This window comes from Solanum lycopersicum, chromosome 1 (genome assembly GCF_036512215.1).
Source record: "Solanum lycopersicum chromosome 1, SLM_r2.1".
NCBI classification, from domain to species: domain Eukaryota; kingdom Viridiplantae; phylum Streptophyta; class Magnoliopsida; order Solanales; family Solanaceae; genus Solanum; species Solanum lycopersicum.
The window spans coordinates 84255828-84281053 of NC_090800.1; the positions used below are offsets into that span (position 1 = coordinate 84255828).

At 35.2% G+C, this 25226-nt stretch overlaps 2 protein-coding genes and 1 long non-coding RNA gene across 4 annotated transcripts; all 3 read left to right on the forward strand.

Annotated features, from left to right (window-relative positions):
• Positions 1-404: 404 nt before the first annotated feature.
• On the forward strand, positions 405-2079 carry LOC138338077 (uncharacterized). The gene is made up of 3 exons (XR_011211295.1): positions 405-508; positions 624-684; positions 782-2079. It is a non-coding gene; the product is annotated as an uncharacterized lncRNA (long non-coding RNA).
• A 741-nt stretch (positions 2080-2820) lies between these two features.
• On the forward strand, positions 2821-8316 carry LOC101266672 (F-box protein At5g03970). Of its 2 annotated transcripts, none has more exons than XM_010313746.4 (3): positions 2821-3064; positions 6284-6412; positions 7087-8316. In XM_010313746.4, the coding sequence occupies exons 2-3, from the start codon at positions 6293-6295 to the stop codon at positions 8209-8211; spliced, it is 1245 nt and encodes a 414-aa protein (XP_010312048.1). In that variant the 5' UTR covers positions 2821-3064; positions 6284-6292; the 3' UTR covers positions 8212-8316. The 2 variants fall into 2 exon arrangements, with proteins under 2 accessions (XP_010312048.1, XP_010312051.1); XM_010313749.4 differs by lacking the exon at positions 2821-3064 and adding an exon at positions 5473-5565.
• A 1414-nt stretch (positions 8317-9730) lies between these two features.
• Positions 9731-25213, forward strand: LOC101266977 (uncharacterized). The gene is made up of 18 exons (XM_004230065.5): positions 9731-10049; positions 10162-10308; positions 10391-10481; positions 11986-12104; positions 12729-12919; positions 13025-13235; positions 14065-14305; positions 16335-16750; positions 17235-17349; positions 17548-17747; positions 18246-18613; positions 18778-18880; positions 18957-19175; positions 20074-20313; positions 22583-22792; positions 23674-23943; positions 24064-24267; positions 24499-25213. Exons 1-18 carry the CDS (start codon positions 9915-9917, stop codon positions 24655-24657), a joined length of 3639 nt encoding a protein of 1212 aa, XP_004230113.2. The 5' UTR covers positions 9731-9914; the 3' UTR covers positions 24658-25213.
• Positions 25214-25226: the final 13 nt, after the last annotated feature.

The window sequence follows — 25226 nt, forward strand, 5'->3', positions numbered from 1 at the left end:
TTGGTGTGTAGATTTTTTTGAAACAATAAATTTCATTTTAAGTTTTAAATTCATATTCTTTAGTTATACCTTTATTATTTTGAATATCAATAATATGTGTGCATTTTTAACTACATATTTTAAAGTAAGAATTTAAAATCATTTAGTTAATAATTCAATACCGTTTAATATTTATCAAATATTTATTTTACACTTAGTAAAATGATTTAATAATTTTGAAAAAGTCGTTAAATTAATAAACACTTGAAAATAATTTTATGAACAAATAATGAACCCATTTAAAACACGAGATTTCTGTACCTTAGTTTATATTATAGGAGAAATAAAAGGAAGTTATATCCTAGCGGGATTCTGAATGAATATCCTAGAAAAAAAAATTGGTTTGTTTCAGTTACTTGGGGTGGAAGTTACAAGAGAAGAAAATCTTCTTGTTAAATAAACCAACTAATTCGCGAAGAAACTACTCTGTTTTATTAAAAAACTAAAACTCTTTATTCCGGCAATTCATGTGAGTATTATGATTACGCATTGCAATTGATTCAATTTCTTTTGTCTTTTTGATTCTTTTATTCGTTTCAAAATTCGGGTTCAATTTTACATTGTCACTAACGCCGTGCTTTTAGATAAATGAAATCTTACATGGTTGATAGCTCTGATGAATGGGAGGATGATGGGATTTTCAAGGTATTGTTTTCTTCCTCGAAAACATACAGAGCCCAGCCTTGGATACAATTTTTTTCATGAGTCTAATTACTATACCTTATTTGTCTCGTCCTTTAAGACGGTTGCTATTGAGCGGGAAGAATCTGAATACACGGAGATCAAAGACCTGGCAAAGAAATATATAGTGCCTTTCCTTCCAGCTAAATCGTTAATGAAGTTTCGGGCAGTGTCTACGGAATGGAATCATTGGATTGTAACTTTCAGGCTATTTTTATCAAACAGTGGATGTTGATTTTCAATCTAATCCTGATTTTTTGTCTCTGGACCGTTCTGCGAATGGAGTTCCCAGTCCTTCCCTTCTTTTCTTGGTCAAAATTCTAAGTTCTAGCAGCGGTTTGCTCCTCTGTCAGGGGCTAGAGAATTATTATGTTTGTAATCCAGTAACCAAAGTTTGGAAACTCATCCCTTGTCATCAATATTATCATGGATTTGATCCATCTGTTGTTCTTGCGTTTGATCCTGAGGATAATATTGAATCGTATTATCACATTGTTGCTGCAGTCCCTCTTCTAGGTCAGCCAGTTGTCTTCTTTGAGATTTACTCGTCTCAATCAAATTCTTGGAAGCGTCTTCTTTGGAATGTCTTGAGTTAGAAGATACAAATCTTATTGGTGGAGGATTTTATATGAAGGGGGTGGCTTACTGGAATACAACATCAAATGAGGTGCTAGCATTCGATGTGAAAAATGAGATATCAACAGTCCTACATGTGCCTATTCCACCTGGGAGATATGGTTCCTTGACTCTGATAGAAGATGAGCTATGCTATGTAACGGCTTATAATGACGGTGGGGATGTTTTTGTATTAGATATCTATGGAGGAATGTACATGAGCCTGAAAAACAGTGTAAGCATAAATCTGGGACACAACAAGTCTTGGCGAGCATTTGAGAAAAATGCCTCTATTGAGAACAGTACCTTGTCGTGTAGCGTGCTACCTTGTTTTAACAATTCTGATGACATTGTGGTGATCTACACGGATGAAAGGATATATCTTTATCACTTGAGAGAGCAGAAGGTCAAGGATCTCAAGACTCCAAGACAACTAAATCCTCAGAGAAGATTCATACCTTATATAAACACCCTCGTTATGTTACATGAACTGAACAACTAGTGCCTTGATATTATTTCGGTTGCTGTCAAGTAGAATAGTCTCTCCTACATTGCTGCTGCTGCTTTGTTCCAAGTGAAATTGAACATTTTTCATGATTTTTTGTTTGTTGGAATTGGATGACAGAATTAGTACTAGCTTCTTTATTAAATAGATCATGTTTTGAATTGCCATTATTTCATTTGGACAGTAGTTTTGAATGTTTTTTCCTTCACAAATAACAATGGTTTTGGAGTTTTTAGTTATGGTTTACTGTATCAAACAAACAAGGCAATTCCCATCATCTACCTGGATGCAGAGAGCCCTGGTTAGCTCTGATGTGAAATGTCTTTTTATTTGTTGTTAAATTATAGGAATACTCCCAACTTGAGAATATTTTATTACAACTTAGGATGAAGATTTTGCCTTGGACAATGGAGAGGGATTCTTCTATCTTCTCATCTTTTCTTTCTTGTTTGATGTGATGACACAAAGCCTTTCCAAGGCCTCCATGAAATATTATTACTTGTCCACGCTAGTAAGGATATTTTGTCACAAATTTTTTGTTAATTAGCCCACTGATTTGAGGTCGAGACATTCATGTTTAAGTTCTCAAGTTCAAATCCCTTGCTAGCGAAAGCAAGGCTTGGGACATCCATGTTTAATGTCTCAAGTTCAAAATGTCTTGCCTAGCAGAAGTAAGGTGTACGCCAGAATCGTCATACCGGACTTGCCTTGCGAGCTGTTGTGCAGGAGGGGAAGCTTTACCTTGAGCGCATCAATAGTCAACTCTAGGTGGATGAAAGATGTTCTTTATATCGACCTAAAGAAATATAACTATCTTTGAGATATACAATTTATGCTTTATAGAAAGGACTTGGTTGTGCACCTGAAGGAGATTCTCCAGTTGGATACCTGCAAAGCCAAAATAAAATAAAATATAATTAAATCATTCTTTTTTTTTAAAAAAAAATTTACAAGTTTGCAAAACCGAAATAAAATAAAATAAAGCAGTTTTTTCTTTAAACCCTCTTTTAGTATCTTCTTCGTATTCTATATCCTCTCTTTTGGGCGTTTCTAGTTGGAAACATAGAAAGCCGAATTAGTCGAGATTTTCCACTCTGTTATGGCTATTGATGGAGAAAATTCGCACAATCTCACAGAGCACGTCAATCTGGTCCTAAAAAATCGAAGTCGTATGAGAAAAAGAAAGGTGTTTCCCAGGAAAACAATAAGCAACATGATCCCAAGGTACTCATATTCTTTAATTTTTATTTTAATTTTTAACTCTTTTACGCTATTCCTGACAGATATATTTAGGCAATAATATGTGTGATGTAAGTAATTTCAAAGTTTTAGTATTGATAATCGAATAGTTACTTCTTGGGACTTATGGGAATTATTAACTGTGAAGGAAAATAAGTTGCAAAAGCACATGTTTGCTTTGGTTAGATGCCATTCATTGTGTTTTAGATTTCATCTTCTTATGGATTATGCTATTATAGGTTGGGAAGTCACTGATAATTAATTAAGTCTCTTGTATAACTTTTTGACGGTAAAAGAGGAGAAAATTTTAATTTGAGATGTAACTCTCTTCTTTAGTAACAATAATAACATACTTAGTGTAATTGCACTAGTGAAAACTGGGAAGAATGGAGGGTAGGCATCCTTACTCCTGCCTTGTAAAGGTAGAAAGATTGTTTCATATATATCCTCTACTCAAGTAAATGCATAATAGCGATGAAATTGTTAATTTGATAATTACCTAACGTGCTTTAATAATATTATAATTCAATCAATTGAGTATATAGGATTTAGGATCCACTAATTGATAATATAAAACTTTAACTTAAAAGATCGGATTGATTGGTTAAAAGATAGAGAGATTTAATTACTATCGTCAGTATGCTTGATATGAAATGTGATAATTGCGCTTTTAATATCATTTTATTTATGGATGTTAATTCACTTATTACACCTATAATTATTTTTTTTACTTGATTATTATGTCATTTAATGGTGTAAAAATTTCATTTGTATGAAATGTATAATACTTATATGTAAAGAAAGAGAAATAAATATTCTTTCTTATACAAGTCAAATTGTTCAACCTTCGTAGTTACTTAGTATAAGAGCCGTCAAAATGGACTTGACCCTTGAGGCCTCTCCAGTCCAATTCGCTACTAGGAATTGTTTTTGTAAAGATTTCTCAAGTTCATTTACAATTGATGCTTAAAGCCAGCTCAAGTCAGTTCACTGGTTATTGAGCCTTGATCGGAGTTAGATTAAGGCCGTCTTGTGGGGCAATCAGGCTGAACCTTTATTGGTGGAGAAAGTGATAGTAATTTATTCCTGAGAGCATTCATGAAAAGCTAGCTCCTACTCTTCCTTCTTTTCCTAAAGGCTATTTAATTTAAATTAGAAATTTAAAAGAAGATTGTCAAAAAAGAGAGTAAAATACTAGGAATAACGATTTTAGAATTTGTTTTAGTATCTTACACGATGCTTTACTCATTTTGCAAATCCTAATCACCAAGTATAGAAGTTGCAGTCATGATTATGATTTAATATGAACTCTAAACTTAAAAAGAAAATTGTGAAAAAGAGTGAAAGCTAGGAATAGTGATTACCAAATAAGTCTTGGTATCTTACACAATACTGAACTCTCCTCGTGTTAAATCTCCAATACTGAAATTCCTAATCACCAACTATAAAAGTTGTATCCATCGTGAAAATGTTCAAAAACTTGTTTCTACTAAAAATTCGATGTACATTTTAATTCAAATTCAAAGCGGTAATATTTTAAAGTGAATTTAAATATTATTATTTTTTATGATATAGTTGTTTGATAAAGTTCAACTAATTAAACTTGCATGTAAATGCAAACAAAGATAACCTCTGGTCAAAAAGAAAGGGGAATATGGCGAAATTGTTAGATGCTACAAACCTAATTGGATTGAGCCTTGGTATAGAAACTTACTAAATGATCACTTTCAAATTTAGAGAACCCGTGAAATTAACAAAAATGAGCAATGCTGAACCATATTGTCTCCTGCTTCAATGATAAATCCAACCAAAATTACCACATAATCAATTCAAAAGAGAGATAAGTTTGGATATAATGTTGATTCATGCAAATTTACCCCTTATAGACTTGATGAAGTAGGGGCATAAGATGTTAATCGAAACAACTTTATGAATTGATTCAAATGCGTTGATGATGTGTTAGTGCTGAATATGTACTTTCATATAATTATATGTTAGAAATGTTAACAAATTGACATACAAGTTCCAATATAGATTGAAAACAATGAAGGATTAGTCCATTCCAACTTGTAACACACTTTTAAGGCTGGGTTGGGCCGACCAATTTAAGACTTTTTAACATGAAGGGTTGGCCCGCCATAACCCATCAAATTCCTTGGTTCGCATAACTTAAGCTGAATTAGATTGAGCTGGCCTATTTTGACATCTTTATTTGGAATGAAAATTACTAGAAAGATTTTGACTTAAGATTGTGTTAAGTCAATGAAATGTCGATATTCTCCTCCCTTTATCAACTATGTTTCGTTATGTATATATAGCCAAAGAAGCAAACACTTTTTCCTTTATACAAGTTAAACTTTTTGCTAAATTTTGGCAATCGTGAACCGTCTCCACTCTCCTCTACCCATACGATTCTCGTTGCTGCTAGGGTTTCAAGCCCCCTTTTCCCTTCTTCTTTGTTAACGCCAACTCAAAATCTGGGCATTGTGAGTTCTTTCCTTAATTCTTCTAATTTTTTTAATTACCAACATATTTATTAAGAACTTTATATTCTTTTTACGATTATCCATTGTATATGTCAGGAATTGTGATTTATTCTTAATTTGTTCCATTTGATCGTCATCTGTTTCAATTGTTGTATTGTGTTTTGATTCCTTGAATACTTGTGTGGGACTAGGTGTATGTAAATATTTCACGTTTCAATTGACCAAGAATTATATATGAACCGTCGGATCTTTCTCGGATTTACAATATGATCTATGTGTGGACGACTTATTTAATTGCGTTTTGACACTTTGTTTCAAAATTCCTCCTTTATGGAAGATTTACTTCTTTAAATTTATGGTTTTTTGACTTTCAGTATTGTGAAATTTCTTGATTGTTGATATTTTGATTTCTTCGAATCAGAGTTACCAAGGAGATGAACTGCTAAATGGCGATTGGGAGATTTACATTTCAAAATCTATGATTTTAAGTATAGTGAAATGTCTTTCCTTCTTTTGATACTGATAATTAGTGATCTATGAAGCAGAGTCTAGAGTTTACCTCATCTGCTCATTTATTGAGATCCCTATTTCTCGCATACTAAACACTTTGTCAGTGTGGATTAGGTTGTCTTTTTTTTTTTTATTGTTCATAAGTATACTTTGAGGGAGTTTATGCTTTAAATTTTCCATCATCACTAACACTGTGCTTTTTGTGCAGAAAAATTAAATGGAAACATTGAAGGACAACGTGATGACTATTAGCTCTGATGAGTTTGAGAATAATATCATGGCTGATGCTGAGGAATTTTCTCCAGCTATTCAACAACAGGATAGTGGGACTCATAAGGTATTCTTTTCTTTATCTGCTATTTTTGAGTATTTTTATTCATTTTATATGAAGAACTATACAAAAACTTATTCATTTCAGTACAACTAACATATCCGGTGGAATCCCCACAAATGAGGTTTGGGGACTAGGATATAATACGCAAACCTTACCCCACCCCTCACCCCACACTTTTATTGGATAAGGAGGCTGTTTTCGAATAACCTTTTATCATAGAATAATGGTCATTTTTTCTTCTGATAGATAATTCTGCAATAGTGAGACATATCTAGGTTACACAACCAACAATTACTTGGATGGATGAAAACTACTATTCGCTTTGCTTCATTTGAATTCATCTTATTCCAAATAATTTGTTTATTTTCACAATGTAATTATATAGGCAATCTGAACTCCCCAATTTTTTTGAGAAGCTGCTTCTTTAGATCTTGCCCTTTCTGATACCACTACTCTCTTGTTTGTCTTTCCATTATCTTTCTTATTTTTTTTAGAGATGTTGATGATACACTTTTTAAATGAGCCTTTTTAAGTGAACTTGTTGAAAGTGCCCAACCTAAATATAGAGGAGTAGAAATAAATATTTCGGATGACTGACACCAACTAGTATGAGTTTGAGTTGTAATTGATATGTATATATCTCTTTCATTTAATTAAATACCTCTTTTGTCTTGCAGGAATGGAATGAAGTATCAAAATTACCTGCAGACTATATTAGGAGAGAAGATATGGAAATGAAAGACGTGGCGATGAAACATGTGTTGCCTTTCCTTCCTGGCAAGTCCTTGATGAAGTTTCGGACAGTGTCCAATGAATGGAATCATTGGATAGGTTGTCCGTTATTGGCATACCAGCAAAGCACTTCATTCCAGAAACTTTCAGGCTACTTTCATCAGATTGTGGATGTGGATCTCCAATATGATCCTAACCTTTTGTCTCTGGATCATTCTGCGAATGGAGTCCCCAATCCTTCCCTGGGTTTCTTGCCTGAGGGGATTAAAATTATCAGTTCTAGTAGCGGGTTGCTCCTTTGCCAGGGGTTGGAGAGTTATTACGTTTGCAATCCTCTGACCGAAGACTGGAAACGTATCCCTCCTCATCAATATTATCACGGATCTGATCCAGCTGTCATTCTTGCATTTGATCCGGAGGGTAATATTGAATCATATTTTCACCTTGTCGCTGCTGTCCCTCTTCTTGATCAACCAGTTGTGCTATTTGAGATTTACTCATCTGAATCAAACTCCTGGAGGCGCTCATCTTCAGAGTGTCTTGAGTTCGAAGATGCAACTCTTGTTGGTGGAGGATTATATTTGAAGGGGATGGCGTACTGGAGTACAAAATCAAATGGCGTGCTAGCATTTGATATAAAAAATGAGGTCGCAGCAGTTTTGCGTGTGCCTATTCCACCTGGTAGATATGGTGCATTGACTCAGGTAAAGGATGAGTTATCCTATGTTACTATTTATAATGATTGCAAGGATGTTTTTATGTTAGATTTCTACGGAGGAATGGACATGAGTCTGAACCGTAGTATCTGCGTCAATCTTGGACATAAGAAGCTTCGGCAAACATTGGATAAAGATTCCTTTATTGACAATGGTAGTGTGTTGTGCAGTGTATTACCATGTATAAACAATGGTGATGACATTGTGGTGATCTGCACAACTGAAAGGATATACCTTTATTACCTGAGTGGGCAGAAGGTGGAGACTATTATGACTCCAGGGCAATTCAATCCAAAGAGAAGATTTATACCATACACAAACAGCCTTGCTGCCATACATGAGCTGAAGAACTAGCTGTTTATGATCATTTTTGTTTCTGTCAAGTAGAATTTCGATGTCCTTCCATTAGAACTCGATGAACTTATTTTTAATTATTTATTGCTTGATTGTGTGTTTTCACTTGCGAGTTCCTTTTTACTGCTACTGTTTAAATTTGACGATGAAATGTGCGATAAGATTAGCTTTATATTGGAGGTGTTGGGTATTTAATACTTGAATCGATCCCTCTTGTTTTTCTGATAGTGAAAAATTAAAGCTCATTATATGTTTTTAATGGAACTGCAAATGGGGGGAAAATAAATTAATTCGGCATCAATGAAGGTAGTAGATATTGGATAACAACATATAATTTATTTTAATCGAACACGAAATATTACTCTTCAAATTATTTTTAATAATTATTTTGAAAAAAATACTAAAAGAAAAAGAAGATTAATAAATTAATTATGATAACATTCTTATAAATTGAGTTATTCTCTACTTATATACTAAAATAACAAAATTATCTAATGTAATAATTAAGATTAACACAAATTAGGAGATACACGCCACGTAAAAGTGTCTATCTATCACTAACAAAATTTGATGCAAAATATACAAATTTTACTAATTTAAGGTCCAATTACTTGTATTCTCGTAAGTTTTTAAAATTATTATTCATGTCGGAATTTTGATCTTCAAATAGATGTATAATCTACTCGGACACATGAGTTCAAAAATAAGTATAATTGTATCTGGGAGACACAGACTTTTTCTCTCACTTCTTTTCCTATGTATCTAAATTTCAAAATGTATCTATACCAAAATAAATATATTTAGTATGAATCACATGTATTTGAGATATATTAACTCTCAGGCTTTCCTCCCTTTTTCTCTACCTCTCACTTGCCTCTGTATTTTTTATGTCAAAGTGTATCTAATAGTAAAAATACATGTATGTAGCTGTATTTGAATTTGATATAAACTTATTAATTGGTGAAACAATATATAATCTATTTCAAACTCTATCAAAATATATCAATTTTTTTAAAGTAATTTATAAGCTAAGAGCTAGAGTTGGGACACTTAGCTTTTGATTTTTTAAAGAATTTCTCTGCCTAATTTCTTTTAAACACTTCTTTATATTTTCCAAACACTTTCTAAATTAAAAGAAAGCTTAATAAACAAAAAAATGACTAACAGTAAATCAATATAGATAGTGATAGAAAAATGATAATTTTTCATATAATTTAAGTTACGAAATTACAAATCACCGCTAACTTTATGAGTATATAACAAACATAATACATAAATATGTCTTTTAATTTGGTTTTGAACATATTTATGCTCTTTTAACTTTAGATATATACAAGTAGACACTTAAACTTGTATAAAGTTAAACAAATAAATCACTTAAACTTGTATAAAGTTAAACAAATAAATACACGTATTTTATATGTCATCCTACATATATTATATTTTGTTGAAATCATGTGTTTATTTATTTTAAAATTGAATAATTAAAATATTCTTTTTGTACGGTATGAAAGTTTTTGATCAAAGTTAACGGAATAACCTTATTAAAATACTCCATATTTTAACAGTTCGCTGCGCTACTATACCCTTAAACCCTTTAAACCCATTCTTCTTCTTCGCCGCCGACGATGTTCTTAGTCCATTGAGGGTTGCAGTTGGAAACCCAGAAAGCCGAATTGTTCAGAGACTTTTCTCTGTCTGCCATGGCTATCGACGGAGAACAGTCGCACAAATCTCACCGGTCACGTCAATCCGGTCCTACCGCCAAGAAAAAATCCAAGTCCGACAAGAAAAAGAAGGGTGCTTCCGACGAAAACAATAAACAACATAATCCTAAGGTTTCTTCAATAGTAGTTTTTCGTGCAATTCTTTTTTTGTTCTTTATGTGCCTGACTTTTATGAAGATTTCTTGAATAGTAATTTCTTGAGACTTATTATGAAAATTTGTAGGCATTTGCATTTAGTTCCACTGTGAAAGCAAAGAAATTGCAAGCACGAGCAACAGAGAAGGAGCAGAAGAGGCTTCATGTCCCAACAGTTGATAGGTCCACTGGTGAACCAGCTCCATATGTAATTGTGGTGCAGGGACCTCCCAAGGTTGATTGGACATGTTTTGTTTTGGTTAGATGTCATTCATTGGGTTTTAGATTTGATCTTCTTATGGATTATGCTATTATAGGTTGGGAAGTCACTGTTAATTAAGTCTCTCGTGAAGCACTATACAAAGCAAAATTTACCTGAAGTTCGAGGTCCTATCACTATAGTATCAGGTATGGATTGGCTTCCCACCTTGTTCCTTTTTCCGGTTAGCTTAGTCCATAAATGAATAATTGGAAGTATTAGAAAGAAAGTATGGATTCACCTGATCACATCTCAGGTATTATCTTTGATGGTTTCTGTTTCTCTCATGTTTCGTCTTGATTGTGATTTTTGTCTCCTTCAAAAAGGAGGTAGAGAGAATATCAAATATGCTGGAGGTGTTGGGTGGTTGTGGAAGTTATTCATTTAACATCTTACAGTATAGCAATTTTCTTGTTCCTTATCCTTTTCCTGCTCCTCATTTCAGTTACAATGGTAGGCTTTAATGATGGACTCCCTACTTTAGAAAAGACCATAATTAAATTTTCCTAATTCTTCCCCTTAGCACATAATCCATATATCATTTCAAGGTTAATGGATGAAATAAAAGAAAGAAGCTAATTTTCTTGTGTAAAGACGTTTTTGTGGAGGAGGTTATTTTACTTTCATTTGGGTTTCTTTCAACTTAATATACTCCGCATTTAGAATAAATTCAGCTGGCTGGTTTTTACTGGGTTTGGACATTATATTTAGTTCTCCACAAGCAAGACATGCCTCCAAAATCAGTTGGGATATGGCATACAGTGAGTGCTTGGTTTCGTGTCCGAGAAATCCGCTGGGGTTGTGATGCTGTTGCTGACTCTGATATGTATATATACTGTCAAATTGTATTTTCTAGCTATACTTTTTTTCTCTTTTTTGTTTTTTTGCTACGTGATTGAGGATATGCTTTTCTGCTTTATTGCAATATGTTAATAACTGGTCTTGTCAAATGTGCACTTAAGCCCGGTAGGCAAGGCACTTTGTAGGCTGAATGCTGTGCCTTGCTAAAGTGCTGTTTCTGTGGAAGCTCTTAGTTGGCGATGCAACACAAAACCTAGGTTAATTATGAGACTCTTCAATCTTGCCTAGAGGTTGACTCTAAATCATTAAGGTGGCTGGATCAATTTAGTGTGAATTGTTAAGGAAACTCTGACAGATGGAAATATTCTAGTCACTACTCCCTAGGAATAGGGAATTAAATTTTTTTTACTAGAGAGTTAGTTACTATTGCATTGTGAACTTAAAAACTTAACCAGAAACGGAGTGGAACTTATGTAATTTTTCATTCTCAAAAAAAAATAAAATTAAGTGGAACTTGAACTACCATGGTCTTTATCCAAAATATGTAAACTTAATGTGCAGCGTTTAATTTCCATCAATTTTGCATCTTTATCCATTTAGTTTGTATTTAGTTGAGCCTTGTTAATATATCCCATAAAGCACGTTTTGGTGCTTTTCTATGCCTTTCGTCTTTGACATTATTGATAATATCTAGAAGAAATTTTTTTTCCTTTTGATGTCCTAAAGTTAGTGTCAACTTAATCAATTAGAAGAGTAGCTATATATGCAGTATTGACATAATTTTATTCTATTGCGTTTTACTTGGATCTTTGGCATTGGAAAATTATTGTTAATTCATTTATGACACTGTAGGTAAGCAGAGACGTTTGCAGTTTATAGAGTGTCCAAATGATATCAATGGAATGATTGATGTGGCAAAGTTTGCGGATTTGGCATTGCTTCTCATTGACGGTAGCTATGGCTTTGAAATGGTGCGCTTTTGATTCTTAAGAGAAAAAAGACTCTTTAGGATAAGCATAAGATTGTTCTTGCGTTTTCTCATTGAATATTTAGCAGCTACTCTAGTCTAAGGGTGGGTTATCGTAGCGAGTTAGGTGAGATTGAATTACATGCAAATATTATCATTAACACAAGTTTTTGATTCCTCTTGTCTTTCAAATTGATCCTCTTTGTCCATTTTATTTGACTCGCCTTATCTCATGACATGCAAAAATATTAGTATTTGAAGAAAGTGTAATACTTTATTACTCTATATCACTTTCAACAACTATTTTCAGTGTTATCTTCTAACACTATCAACTCAATATGCTAGTTAAGTTATTTAATGGTGTGTTTTATCATGATTCTCGCACAGAATAGTAAGGGAATATCAGTTAGATTCCTTACACAAACTTAATTGGTTATATTAAAATTGACATTTGTTGCATGCTTCCATCTTGTTACCAAGGTAACACAGAGGGTGTTATATTCTTTCTTTAGTACCTTTCACATTTACTGATTGGTGATTTCTGCCAACTTTATTTCCTCTATGAAAATTTCTCGGTTGATATTTTTTTTGTTGGTAGACCTTGTGATTGGTTTAATTAATTTTGCAGGAGACCTTTGAATTCCTTAATATACTGCAAAATCATGGATTTCCTAAAGTTATGGGTGTTCTTACACATCTCGACCAGTTCAAGGATGTTAAGAAGCTTAGAAAGACGAAGCAACGGTTAAAGCATAGATTTTGGACTGAGATATATGATGGAGCTAAGTTATTTTACTTGTCTGGTCTCATCCATGAAAAGTAAGTCCCTGGCTTCCATATTTGAAAATACATGTTTAGCATGCTACATTGATATAATGTAATATTTCTATTTAATTTCTGAAACAATTTTTTGTTAATGAGTAGGTACTCTAAACGTGAAGTGCATAATCTTGCTCGGTTTATATCTGTCATGAAGTTTCCTCCTTTATCCTGGCGCATGTCCCACCCCTACATTGTTGTAGATCGATTTGAAGATGTAACTCCCCCTGAAAAAGTGCGCATGGACAACAAGTGTGACAGAAATGTCATTTTGTACGGTTATCTTCGTGGATGTAATATGAAGAAAGGAACAAAGGTCTGTAATGTGAATGCTTTGTTTCTTGTAGTTTTCTTGTATTTGGTTGGGAAATAACTTTTAGTACTACAGTTTCAAAAAATAACTTTTAGTACTAATTCATGTCAAATAAAATTCTGATTATGCTATGAACTGGCTGTTTATAGGAATAGAAGCAAAGGTTCGTGCACCCTGTAAGGCCAATTGAAAGTAATATAGTTGCTGAGACTTGAGAGATGGCATAGCAATATGCCTAACATCTTATGGAGTGTTGGTTGACGCTATCGGGCTACAAATAGATGAACTTTAAGAGTAATACCACAGATCTGGTTCGATGACTTAGAGAAAATCATCAAGTTTAACATTCAAATATCTAGTGGCTAATGTAGAGAATTTTGACTTTAGTTTTAGAAATTTTGCGTATAGTATGGACCTTTGGCCTTTTTGGTGTAAACTTGTCATCATATGTGAGGAGGAAAAATTAGACTCTTGTCAATGTTTTGTAGATTTTGCACAGGGTATCTTTTGTAGGGCCCAACATTAGCTTAGTGCTAGGCTATTTAGCTTGTGAATAATATTTTCTTTACATGTCAACAATTAGAGTTTGTGAATTCTACTGTTCGATGTACTATTGAAAGGGAACAAGTTATCTCTCTTTCATAACAAAGTTGAGAAGATCGGGAAAGATGGAAGCCTTTGGGATACAAACTCACGAGTTGTATAATGACTCATGTGAAGACCGTTTCATTTTATTTATATCTAGTTATTTTAATACGGTGTTTCAGCTAGTGATTTAGCAGTTTATTTCTCCCTTTTCCATATCCTAAAGCTGCTTTCACAATATGACCAGGTACATATTGCTGGTGTTGGTGATTATAGTTTAGCAGGTATAACAGCATTACCTGATCCATGCCCTCTACCATCTGCTGCCAAGAAGAAGGGACTAAGGGACAAAGAAAAGCTGTTTTATGCCCCCATGTCTGGATTGGGTGATCTTCTTTACGATAAGGATGCTGTGTATATAAACATAAATGATCACTTTGTCCAGTTCTCTAAGGTTGATGAAACAGCTGCTGTTGGGGGTCGCAGAGGTAAATATTTTTTTTCTGTTTCTTATAAACCTATTTTTTTAAAAAACGAATCCCATTTTTTTTTGAAACTGGTAACTTTAGTCTATATATCCACAGGTATACTACAACAAAAGTATAGTTTCCCTTCAAAAGTTTTACAACTTATAGAATAAAATAGTCTTAGTCTAAACTGCTACCTATAAACAATCAAGCACATCAAAGATATCTTCTGTCCTAGTTAATATATCTTGTTTACACCAAAAATAGAAAAGAGCTAAGCAGTCCATCTTGATCTACGGGAAGCTATTCTGCCAATTTTCAAAACTCCTGCTGTTTTTCTCTTTCCAGATTGTCCACCAAATACATGCCGGGATAAGTTTCCATCTCTTCTCTTTGTCAGAAGCATTGCCATCTCTACTCCAGCTGCTCAGGACTCCTTTAATGCTCCTTGGTTTCACCCATCTTATCCCCTTTAGACAGATGAACATTCTCCATGATTGTTCTCTCCATGTACAATGCAAAAAAAGATGGTTAATTTGCTCAGCATGTTCTCCACATAAAGTACATCTCGAAGCCAACTGATAGCCTTCTTTTTTTAGATTTTCACGTGTCAAAACTGCTTCTTTTGTCAATAACCACATGAAGCAGTTTACTCTGTAGGGTACTTTTGGTTTTCAAATGATCTTCCATGGCCATTCCATCTCCTGTCCATTCTTGTTGAGTTCTTTATAAACTGAATTTACTGAGAATTGACATTTGGTATCATTCTGCCAAACTAATAAGTCCTCCGTTTCAGTGACGTTGCTGAAAGAGCCTACTGAATCTTGAAATTCTGCCACTTTGTCTATCTCCCAATCCTGAAGGTTCCTCCTTAAGAAACAAATTCCATCCTTGTCAGCCTTCATTGTGGCCACAGTGGCCTGTTGATGTTGGCATAAAGTGAACAATTCAGGATGCAATTGTTTCATAGGAACAGACCCATTCCACTTATCATCCCAGAAGGATGTCTTTGACCCATCTCCCACTTCTACCTTGGTTCGGTGATATAGCACTGGCCATAGATTTCCGATTGGCATAAAGTGAACAATTTTTTTTAGCTTATGGGAAATTCACATTCCCCTATTTAGTCCAGCAAGATAAGTGATATGCATCTGGCTATCTTTTGGTTATAGCTTTTTTTGTTGTTTGAATTGGTAAGTTCTTATTCATAAACAGCTATAGCTTTAAAATTTGCTGCTATTACCAATTAGCAGGGCTTGAATGTCGTTGCTTTCCTTTTCTTTGCTCTGGATTCCGTCCATCCCTATCAGTTACTCATCATAATTTCTGGCTGAACTTTACTTATTATTGTTCAAGCAACTTAATAAGACCACATGTTGATTATGAAATCTTTTCTTGTGTTGGTGTTTGTGTCATCCATTTCCTCTACGTTCAGTCTATCTCTCTCTTTTGCATTCAAAGGAGTGCTATTTGCTTAGATGATGTTAGAAGTTGTTAAGAACTCCTATATGTTGTAAAATTTTGGTACATCTTTTTACCAATTGCTTAGATACCGCTGGGACAGGAATGGTCGTTGTTAATCTTATGATCGATAGTAGTTTCTAAAAAAGCCTTATGATCGATAGAAGTTTGTTGGATTCTGTGCATTTTCACTAAGCTGACCAATTGAAAAGAAAAATTGAGTTATGTTACTGTCACCTCCCTACCATGTTATTACGAAAAAATGGTCCACACATTTGTAATGCGTGAAAAAAAATAAAAGAACAGGATTATGTTAGGCACACTTTTTTTTTTTTTTTTTGCATAGACTAATAATTAAAAATCTCACCTGTGTCATGCATGGATCTACAACTAGTTTTTTTTCTGAACTCTGGTAATTTGTATTTTTAAGTATTACGGGCTCTGAGTAGTTTTCTTAATAATGGATAAAGAAAATATTGGATGTTGAGATCACCTTTTCCAACATGCTATATGATCTTATTTTATTTCTTGGGTCACAACTTTTTGCAAGACATTTTCCAACTGACAAGTATTATCTTCTTGATCTCAGGGAAGGGCAATGATGTCGGAGAGGCTTTAGTTAAATCACTTCAGAACACGAAATATTCAATCGATGAGAAGTTAGAAAATAGTTTTATTTCTCTTTTTGGGAAAAAACATAATCCATCCCCATCAAATCATGCTAAAGCTGATCAAACTAATGATTTGGTGCCTGCGGAGCGAGATCAGTCTGGGTTTGAACCCAACAGCGATGGATCAGATGAGGACAATGATGCTGAAGATTTGAAGCGTACTCATCTTAAGGAGTCAAACGACTCCTCGGATGATAGTTCTGAGGAAGAAGATAATATTGGACCAGAGAAGCACCCAGGATTGAGTAGTAGTTTCAGGGAACATGTTGATTTTCATGACGGAAGAATGAGAAGAAAAGCTATCTTTGATAATGATAATGATTTTGATGAAAAGGTAAGCCAATGACATTCCGATCTAGTTCCTGACCTCGTTGTGCCTCATCTTGTCTATGAGGTGTTTGTGTATAGCGGATAAAAACAAGTAGACAGCTATCTGTACCAGAATATTAAGGAGGAATGCTTGTGTCTCCTTTTTTTCTTTTCTTTCCGATTTGGAGAAATCTGATGAACCTGTTGCTTTCCACCTATGTAAGAGTCGCTGGCCATTGTGCCAGGTTTTTTTGGGGAGCAGAGGTTCTTTGCATGAAGAGTAGTGCTTCCTAAAACTCATTAATTACCCCTTTCCAATATTTATATAAACCTCACCTGCATATTATTGTTCACATTAATTTGTATAAGTTGTTATGTCTTTCACATATATGCTCTGAACTTAAGTTTTGACCCAAAAGTTACGCTCTTGTATGTCCTGGTTCACCGTGTGGTGGAATTGGACTTTGATATGCGTATGTGTTGTATTTATACTATATCATTAAATCCAGGATTATAGTGAAGAAGATGTCGAAGAGGATGCACAAGATGATGATTTAGAGGACACTGATGAGGAAAATGAAGCTTATCATAATTCAGGGGATGACGATGATTTTGATACAAATGGTAGGTTTTTGAGTTCCTTTAGTACAGACATCATTCTCTGTGTTGTTTGATCTCCATATAGTATTTCATCATCCTCTTGGCCTAGGAGTAAATGAAGTTCCTAACTTGCTGTAAAGTAGCTCGCTTTATTTCCAATTCTTTTCTAATTACTCCAAATCTTTCATTTCTTATGGAGTCTTTGTTTGTTTCCTTTCGTAGAAGAGGACATGGGCAATGCTTCAAGATGGAAAGAATTTCTGTCTGAAAGGACACGTAATCGCCAAAATGTTAATCTTATGCAGCTTGTATATGGGGCATCCGAATCCAAGTCAACTACAAAAGCTGAGTTACGACAGCATGGCGCTGAAAATGATGAAAGTGATACTGAGTTCTTCGTGCCCAAAGGGGAAGGAACAAAGGTTTAACAGCTCATCAAATAATAAAGCTTTTGGTTCCACAGTAGTTTGCTTTTGGTCCATGTGATACCCAGCTAAGCACATTGCGTGTCAATTAGATGAAACATGAATTATGAGAATCATTTTCTATAATAATCTTTATTACAATTTCAGAGTATCCATCCACTCTAGTCTAATAGATAGGGAGAGGGATTACTCGATCACGTGGCTACCACATCTGTCTTTTACTTAGTATTTTGAGTGTATCTTGATTTTGAGAACTGTGATAATATCTTCAAAATGTTTTTTGCCTACTTTGTAACCAAAAATGTATGCAGTAGAAGTATCAAAATGACTTCATTGTAGTAGAGGACATGATAGTCATGTACAGGGACCAAAAGAAAGCATTCTCATTGCAATTAATTATAGCTCTTCTGCTGTTGTAGTTGTTTTTTATTTTACCACTACTATTTTGGTAGAAGTTGAAATGACTTTGTCAAATTATTGCATATCCTTGTGCAGAAACTCGAAGAGCAGATGAATGATGATAATATTGATGCCGAGGACTGCTCCAAATTTGTAAATTTTTCAAGTCAAATTGACTGGAGGATTCAAGAATCAATTGAAACTATCCGTTTCCGGTTTGTCAGCAAAGGCTGGTCCAAAACAGCACGTGGAGGTGGCTCAAGGGATGTCAATGGTAATGATGATGTTGGTGAGGATGACGAGGATCTGTTTGGTGATTTTGAAGACTTGGAAACAGGTCAGAAGTATGAGAGCCATGAGGCAGGTGGTACTGGAACTAATGATATGATCCGCATGGATGATGAATCAGCAGTTGAGGAGCGCAGACTAAAGAAATTGGCACTTCGTGCAAAATTTGATTCTCAATATCCTTTTGTCACCTCATCTTTATTTCCTTTTCCATCCACTCCACCCCGTCATCTTTCATTCATCATCAAATATTTTCTCTGCCCTAACTATGATGGGATCACACTGGGTATGTTTTGTTGTTGTCCTTGCAATTTGTTTTATGACCTTAACTTCTATGTACATATGGTGGGTCGGATTCCTCCAATGAGGATGAGGACGAGGTTATTAAACCAGACACGAAGTCTCATCGGGGTCAAGCTGATGGAAATGGGTACTATGATAAGGTAAGGTTTGGTTAATTTCAGTCAAACATAAAGTGGGATGCATTTACTCTATAGTTGATCATGTCCTATTTCACAGTTGAAAGAAGAGGTAGAGCTTCAGAAACAAGTGAATTTAGCTGCACTAAATGAACTTGATGAGGCCACTCGGATAGAGATAGAAGGCTTCAGAACAGGAACTTATCTTAGACTAGAAGTTCACGATGTCCCCTCTGAAATGGTTGAATATTTTGATCCTTGCCATCCGATTCTTCTCGGAGGTCTAGCACTTGGAGAAGAAAATGTTGGATACATGCAGGTAAAAGCTCCTCTTTGGTTATGTCCATTTTTATTTATTTATTTATTTACCCATAAAATGGATATTCAATGAAAACACTCGATTGTTGGTTTTGTAAACAATTGAAAGAACTAGTATTCACTTCTTTAGAAGTTTGTCTCTTCTCTACGATATATTAATGAGTTAAACTTGTTCATTTACTGTAAGCTATCAGTTGTGAACTATGGATGGATTATTAACTCCCAGAGAGGCCATAACATAGTTATGGTATTATGAATGCTAGAAGACACAACAGACTGCTCAGATACGGTCATAAGATAAGAGAGAAGTGCAACCTGAAACAATTTTTTGAGAGTCTATATCATCTTTGTTTACCGAAAGAAAGCTATTAGTTTGCCCAGGAAGAACTAGTGTGTCCATTAGGTTTGTTTGATTAACAAGATATAGTTTACTGAAAATAAGATTCTGTCAAAATTCTATTTTATTGAGTTTAATCTAGGTGTAAACTTCCCTGCTCTAAGCAACTCCCCCATTAACTAGAATAGTTCTGAACATGTGATGGTAGTAAGCTTAAAATACCCTGACTGGTAGTCCCTGTTACTCTCAACAGCTTATCTGCAAGTATATTAGATAGTACTGAAGAAAAAGGAGGTGAGAGGCTCTGCCCCTCTCATGCATTTATGTAGTATGTTAGCATGACTCGTGAATAGAAAAAAGAAAAGACACTTGCATAAACTAAATGACCATAAAAGTTAATGCATCGTGGTGTAATTTATTTGGTCAATGTTAATGCCTTGTTATGATGTGTAATTATACGAAGTCAAATTTTGGGAATGAATAATCTTAATTTCTATTTTCCAGATGAGTGCATAGTTTCATCCCAATACTACTGATGAAAACTATCTTCTTCTTTTTTCAGGTTCGGTTGAAGCGGCACAGGTGGCACAAGAAAGTGCTGAAGACTAGGGATCCAATTATTGTTTCTATTGGTTGGAGGCGCTACCAAACTGTACCTATTTATGCCATTGAGGATCAAAATGGCCGTCACCGTATGCTCAAGTACACTCCTGAACACATGCATTGTTTGGCAATGTTTTGGGGTCCCCTTGTGCCTCCACACACGGGAATGATCGCTGTCCAGAACTTGTCAAATAATCAAGTAAGTTGTCACTTGTAGTTGCCTATGTTTGCTGTTAAGTACTTGTCAAACAATTAGGTAAGGTGTTGTATTTAGGTGGGCCTCTGTAAAGTTGTGTGGGAATGCATTCAGCAAGTACAAAGCTAACCTGTTATGGTCCATTTCCCCATTTCTTCCTATAGATGGAAGTCTTAACTTTACAAGTCTAGCAATGCAAGCACCCCCAGGGCTTTGGTTTGTAAGTAAGAGTGCACCACGGGTTCAAACTTGCTATAAACAATAACCCAGTATATAAGTTGAGAAGGGTGGAGAGAGCAGGCCCGTTATTCACCAATTTCTGTTCTGCACTATTGGCCCTCGTGGATTTCTCGTTTCTCAAAAAAGAAAAGAGAAAAAAGGCCTAGCTATGCAAGCCAAACTAATTTCCTTAAATTAATTGGGAACCATATGTTTACTCGTAGTTGGAAGAATCATCCATAGGTACAATTTCATTTGTCTTCACTAGATTGTAGTCTCTAAATACTTATTGCTTGATTTACAAAACATTTTACTGCCTCCTTTTATTTCATGGCTTTGTGCTTAGCCATTTTCATTTCTAAATATGCCTTGAGCCTTATTTGTTTTTTCTATTAAGATTAAGATGTATGTATCTAAATGTCAAGATGTGTATTAAGATTTACATGTTCTAGTCTGAATACACATCTTAATACTAAGATGTATTAAGATATGGATACTTTACAGTTAAGCCTGTTGTTTTCTCAACAACTGAATATATAAAACTTGTCTTCATTTAAAAATTAATAAAATATTTAAGTAACCTAACACTATATCAATAAATTTTTTTGATGAGTTGATTGATTTCATTGATGACATTTAGTATATGCAGAAAAGAAGAGTACTAAGTGCTAAGAAATACATATCAGCTCCCTAGAGAGAATAAGTCTGAAGGTTCAGGGAACAAATAAAGTAAGACTATCTCGGCAATTTATAGAGAACATATTATGCCAACCATAATGTTTAAAATACACTCACCATTGCCAACTACCTCTGCTGCGGCCCTCTATTATTAATCACCACCAGTCACAACCACCATCCTCACCCATAACACCACTGCCAATCTCTACAATTAACTGTCACCAGCACTTGCAATCATCACCACCAATCACCATTACACAACAACCACCACCACTAGTCACCACTATATATTGCCAACCATCAGCATAATTATCTGTTCCACCAACATTGTTAACTACTATTACCATATGAATTGACGCGGTTCATTCAAGATTAGGTGCCTTGGTATATGTTGTTTGCGGATGACATAGTACTGATTGATGAAATGCGCAGCGAAGTTATAATGCTAGGTTGGATATATGGAGACAAACTCTAGAGTCTCAAGCGTACAGAGTATTTGGAGTGCAAATTCAGTAATACAATGCAAGAGGCAGGCATGGAGTGAGGCTTGACACACAGGCTATCCCTAAGAAAGATAGTTTCAAGCAGCTTGAGCCTATAATTCAGGGAAATGGGAACATCGACAATGATATCACACATCGTATTGGTGCGGCGTGGATGAAGTGGAAGCTTGCATCTGGAGTTTGTTGGTATAACAATATAGCAAACTTAAAGGTAAGTTTTATAGAGTGATGGTTAGACCAATTTTGTTGTATGAGGCGGAGTGTTGGCTGGCTAGTCAACAACTTCCATGTTCAAAAGATGTGTGGACATACAAGAAGCGATAATATTAGGAATTAAGATATTTGGGAAAGGCGAGAGTGGCCTTACGGGTGGACAAGATCAGGGAAGCTAGATTAAGATGGTTTGGATATTTGAAGAGAAGATGCGCAGACACCCTAGTGAGGAGGTGTGAGAAGTTGGTTATAGTAGGCACGAAGAGAGGTAGAGGTAGCTTGAAGAAGTATTTGGGAGAGGAGACAGAACATGACACAACTCTAAGGTTACCGAGGACATGAACCTTAGATAGGAGGGCGTGGAGGATGCATACTTAGGGTAAAAGGTTACTAGTAGATCCTGGAGGATTGTTTTGCTTTTTGATGGTTTAGGTTTGTTGGTGTTTATTTTTGTACTGGCCATATTATTGTAGTTCCTGTTTTAATATTTATTGTGTTGATATTATCACACTATTTTGTTGTTCTCGTAGCCTTTGCACTGCTTCCCTTGTTAGTTGCTATACTATTTTACACTGTTCTTCTTCTTTGTACTTGGATTTCTGATCCTGCATCTGTGCTGATTGTTCTACCTTTTAATATCTGTCTTTATACTTTTACAGGCATCCTTTAGAATCACTGCGACTGCAACTGTGCTAGAGTTCAACCATGCAGCAAGAATAGTCAAAAAGATTAAGTTAGTTGGTCACCCATGTAAAATATTCAAGAAGACAGCACTTATCAAGGACATGTTCACTTCAGATCTTGAAATAGCTAGGTTTGAAGGTGCAGCTATTCGAACTGTTAGTGGAATTCGTGGGCAAGTGAAAAAGGTAGTTTACCACTTTGGGTATCATTTAACTGCTGTCTCACTTCGCTTCCTGGTTTTCTAGTTAGGGATACTTGTGCTTGACTGTAAATTGACAGGACTTTAGACAATATAATCAAGTCGGGAAGAAGATAATTTCTTGTCACTTCATCTAGATACTGACTTCTCATGTTCATTCCCTCTTTTTCTCTAAATATTAAACCACCATCTATCAATCCAAGATTAAATAGTTATACTAATTTTCTGGGATCAACGCAATTTTAAAAAATTGCATGCTGGTGGTATCCAACTACATTTGATCAGAGGGATAAACAGTATGAAATGTTATTTTTTGAGATTCTGACCACATCTGTAGAAAGAATAGAAAAGTTACGCGGTGTTGATTTGCTGAGCATAAGATATTTAGTATTTTAATTTTCTAACGAAGCACATGCATTTACACACTACAAAGATGATTTGTTGACCATAAGATATTTAGTTTAAATTGTTCTAATAAAGCATGCTCTTACACACAACAAAGATGAATTCTTTAAAAAGAAAAAGGTGCATGTGCACTGGGGGGTGGGGAAGAGGTCTTCATCCATGCCTGCCTGCCTGCCTGCTTGTGATCGTTATTCAGGGTTTCCTCCTACTCTCTTCTCACCATACCTATGGGTTATCCATGGACACTAGTTTGTGGTTCTTGTTACTTGTAGCATATACTTGACATTTTCTTAACAGTATTTGTCTCGTTGTTTGGAGGATGATCCAAAGGTTGTGCATGTTGCAAAGTGATTCTACCACAGAAAGTTGTGAAGATGTAGTAGAAACAGTTCTCTATGTTTGGAATGGTTTTAGTCGTTTCCTAATTCATTTCCCTACTTCTGTTGTTGGTGTTAATCTTAGGCTGCTAAAGAAGAGATTGGTAACCAACCCAAGAAGAAGGGTGGGAGTGCCAAAGAAGGCATTGCTAGATGCACATTTGAGGATAAGATCCTTATGAGTGACATTGTTTTCTTGCGTGCTTGGACTCAAGTTGAAGTTCCTTCCTTCTACAATCCATTGACAACAGCATTACAGCCGCGTGATCAAACTTGGCGAGGAATGAAAACAGTTGCTGAATTAAGGAGAGAACATAATCTACCAGTGCCTGTCAACAAGGATTCGTTATATAAGGTGAAACATGTTATTTCAACGTTTGTTAATAACTTAATTATTACATTGAAGTCTTTCTGTCGTGTTTTTTCTTCCTGCTGACAGACGCCTCTCTGCTTGTTATGTTGTTTGATGCCGCAGCCAATTGAACGAAAGCGGAAAAAGTTCAACCCCTTGGTAATTCCCAAGCAATTACAGAAAGGTCTCCCCTTTGCCTCTAAGCCCAAGGATGCTCCAGCTCGGAAGCGACCACTCCTGGAAGATCGGAGGGCTGTGGTGATGGAACCCCATGAGCGCAAAGTGCTTGCTAATATTCAAAAACTTAGACTCATTCAGCATGAGAAGGTATGCTCTCTCCAACAGGAGCAGTTAAGACTTGGTTTTACTGCTAGTACTTTCCTGGCTGTAGGTTGTGATCACTTGCCCATTAATACTAGCTAACAATTTCTTAGAAGAGTTATTTGGATAATTCACCCTTAAGTGACACAGTGCCATAAATTTACTGATTGTCAAAGCTTACAGTATCTGTTTGGATATGAATTGTACAGTCACCATCGTTTGAAATTCATTTTTCAGATAAAAACACGCAAGCTCAAAGATGATGAGAAGAAGAAAGAACTTGAAACAGAAAGGACCAAGGAAGAGCAACTCTCAAAGAAGCGACGGAGAGAAGAGAGACGAGAAAAGTACCGTGTGCAGGATAAAATGAATAAGAAAAGCCGCAGGGATACTTAGTCCTGAAACAGTTCTATCTACTCGGATAATTGGGCCAATCTTGCTGGACGAACTGAGCATGATTGATTGCCAAACTGGCTTCATATCATTTAGTGGCGACTTTGCAGCATCAGTGGTGACTTGTTGTAATCAGCTTGCGATGAGGTGTGACTTTAACGTGTTTGACCAAACACTGGATAGTTTGCTATCCTTGGCCTCTACAGCCTCGCGGTGTACCATGGTCTATACAACCCAAAATGAAAAAATATTGGCCATTTTTTGTAGTTTAGTGAAGTGATTATTATTTATCAAGGTGATTCTATAGAAAGATGTACTAATCACATGAACATACAATTCAATGCTTTGCTTGTGTTTTTTTGTTGGAAATTCCCGGAAACCCTGCTGCCCCTTTCAGGTGCAAATCCGCCCTTGTGCAATAGCTTGTAAACCACAGAGAAGAGCTAAAGACAAGTCCAGTGTGTTGAAGTACGCATTCAGTTTCTGTTCTCTTATTATGTAGATGTTGAACTGGTCGTATAATCTCTAATATTTATATATATAAAAAGAATTCTCTGTACACTTTTCATTTG

What these genes read in the sequence shown, in the direction of transcription:
- LOC101266672 (XM_010313746.4), top strand. Translation starts at nt 6,293, where the DNA reads ATGGAAACATTGAAGGACAACGTGATGACTATTAGCTCTGATGAGTTT. An exon ending in AGGATAGTGGGACTCATAAG is followed by an intron (nt 6,413 to 7,086) that starts GTATTCTTTTCT and finishes TTTGTCTTGCAG; the next exon opens with GAATGGAATGAAGTATCAAA.
- LOC101266977 (XM_004230065.5), top strand. Translation starts at nt 9,915, where the DNA reads ATGGCTATCGACGGAGAACAGTCGCACAAATCTCACCGGTCACGTCAA. An exon ending in TCTGGTCTCATCCATGAAAA is followed by an intron (nt 12,920 to 13,024) that starts GTAAGTCCCTGG and finishes GTTAATGAGTAG; the next exon opens with GTACTCTAAACGTGAAGTGC. An exon ending in AAAATGTTGGATACATGCAG is followed by an intron (nt 19,176 to 20,073) that starts GTAAAAGCTCCT and finishes TTCTTTTTTCAG; the next exon opens with GTTCGGTTGAAGCGGCACAG.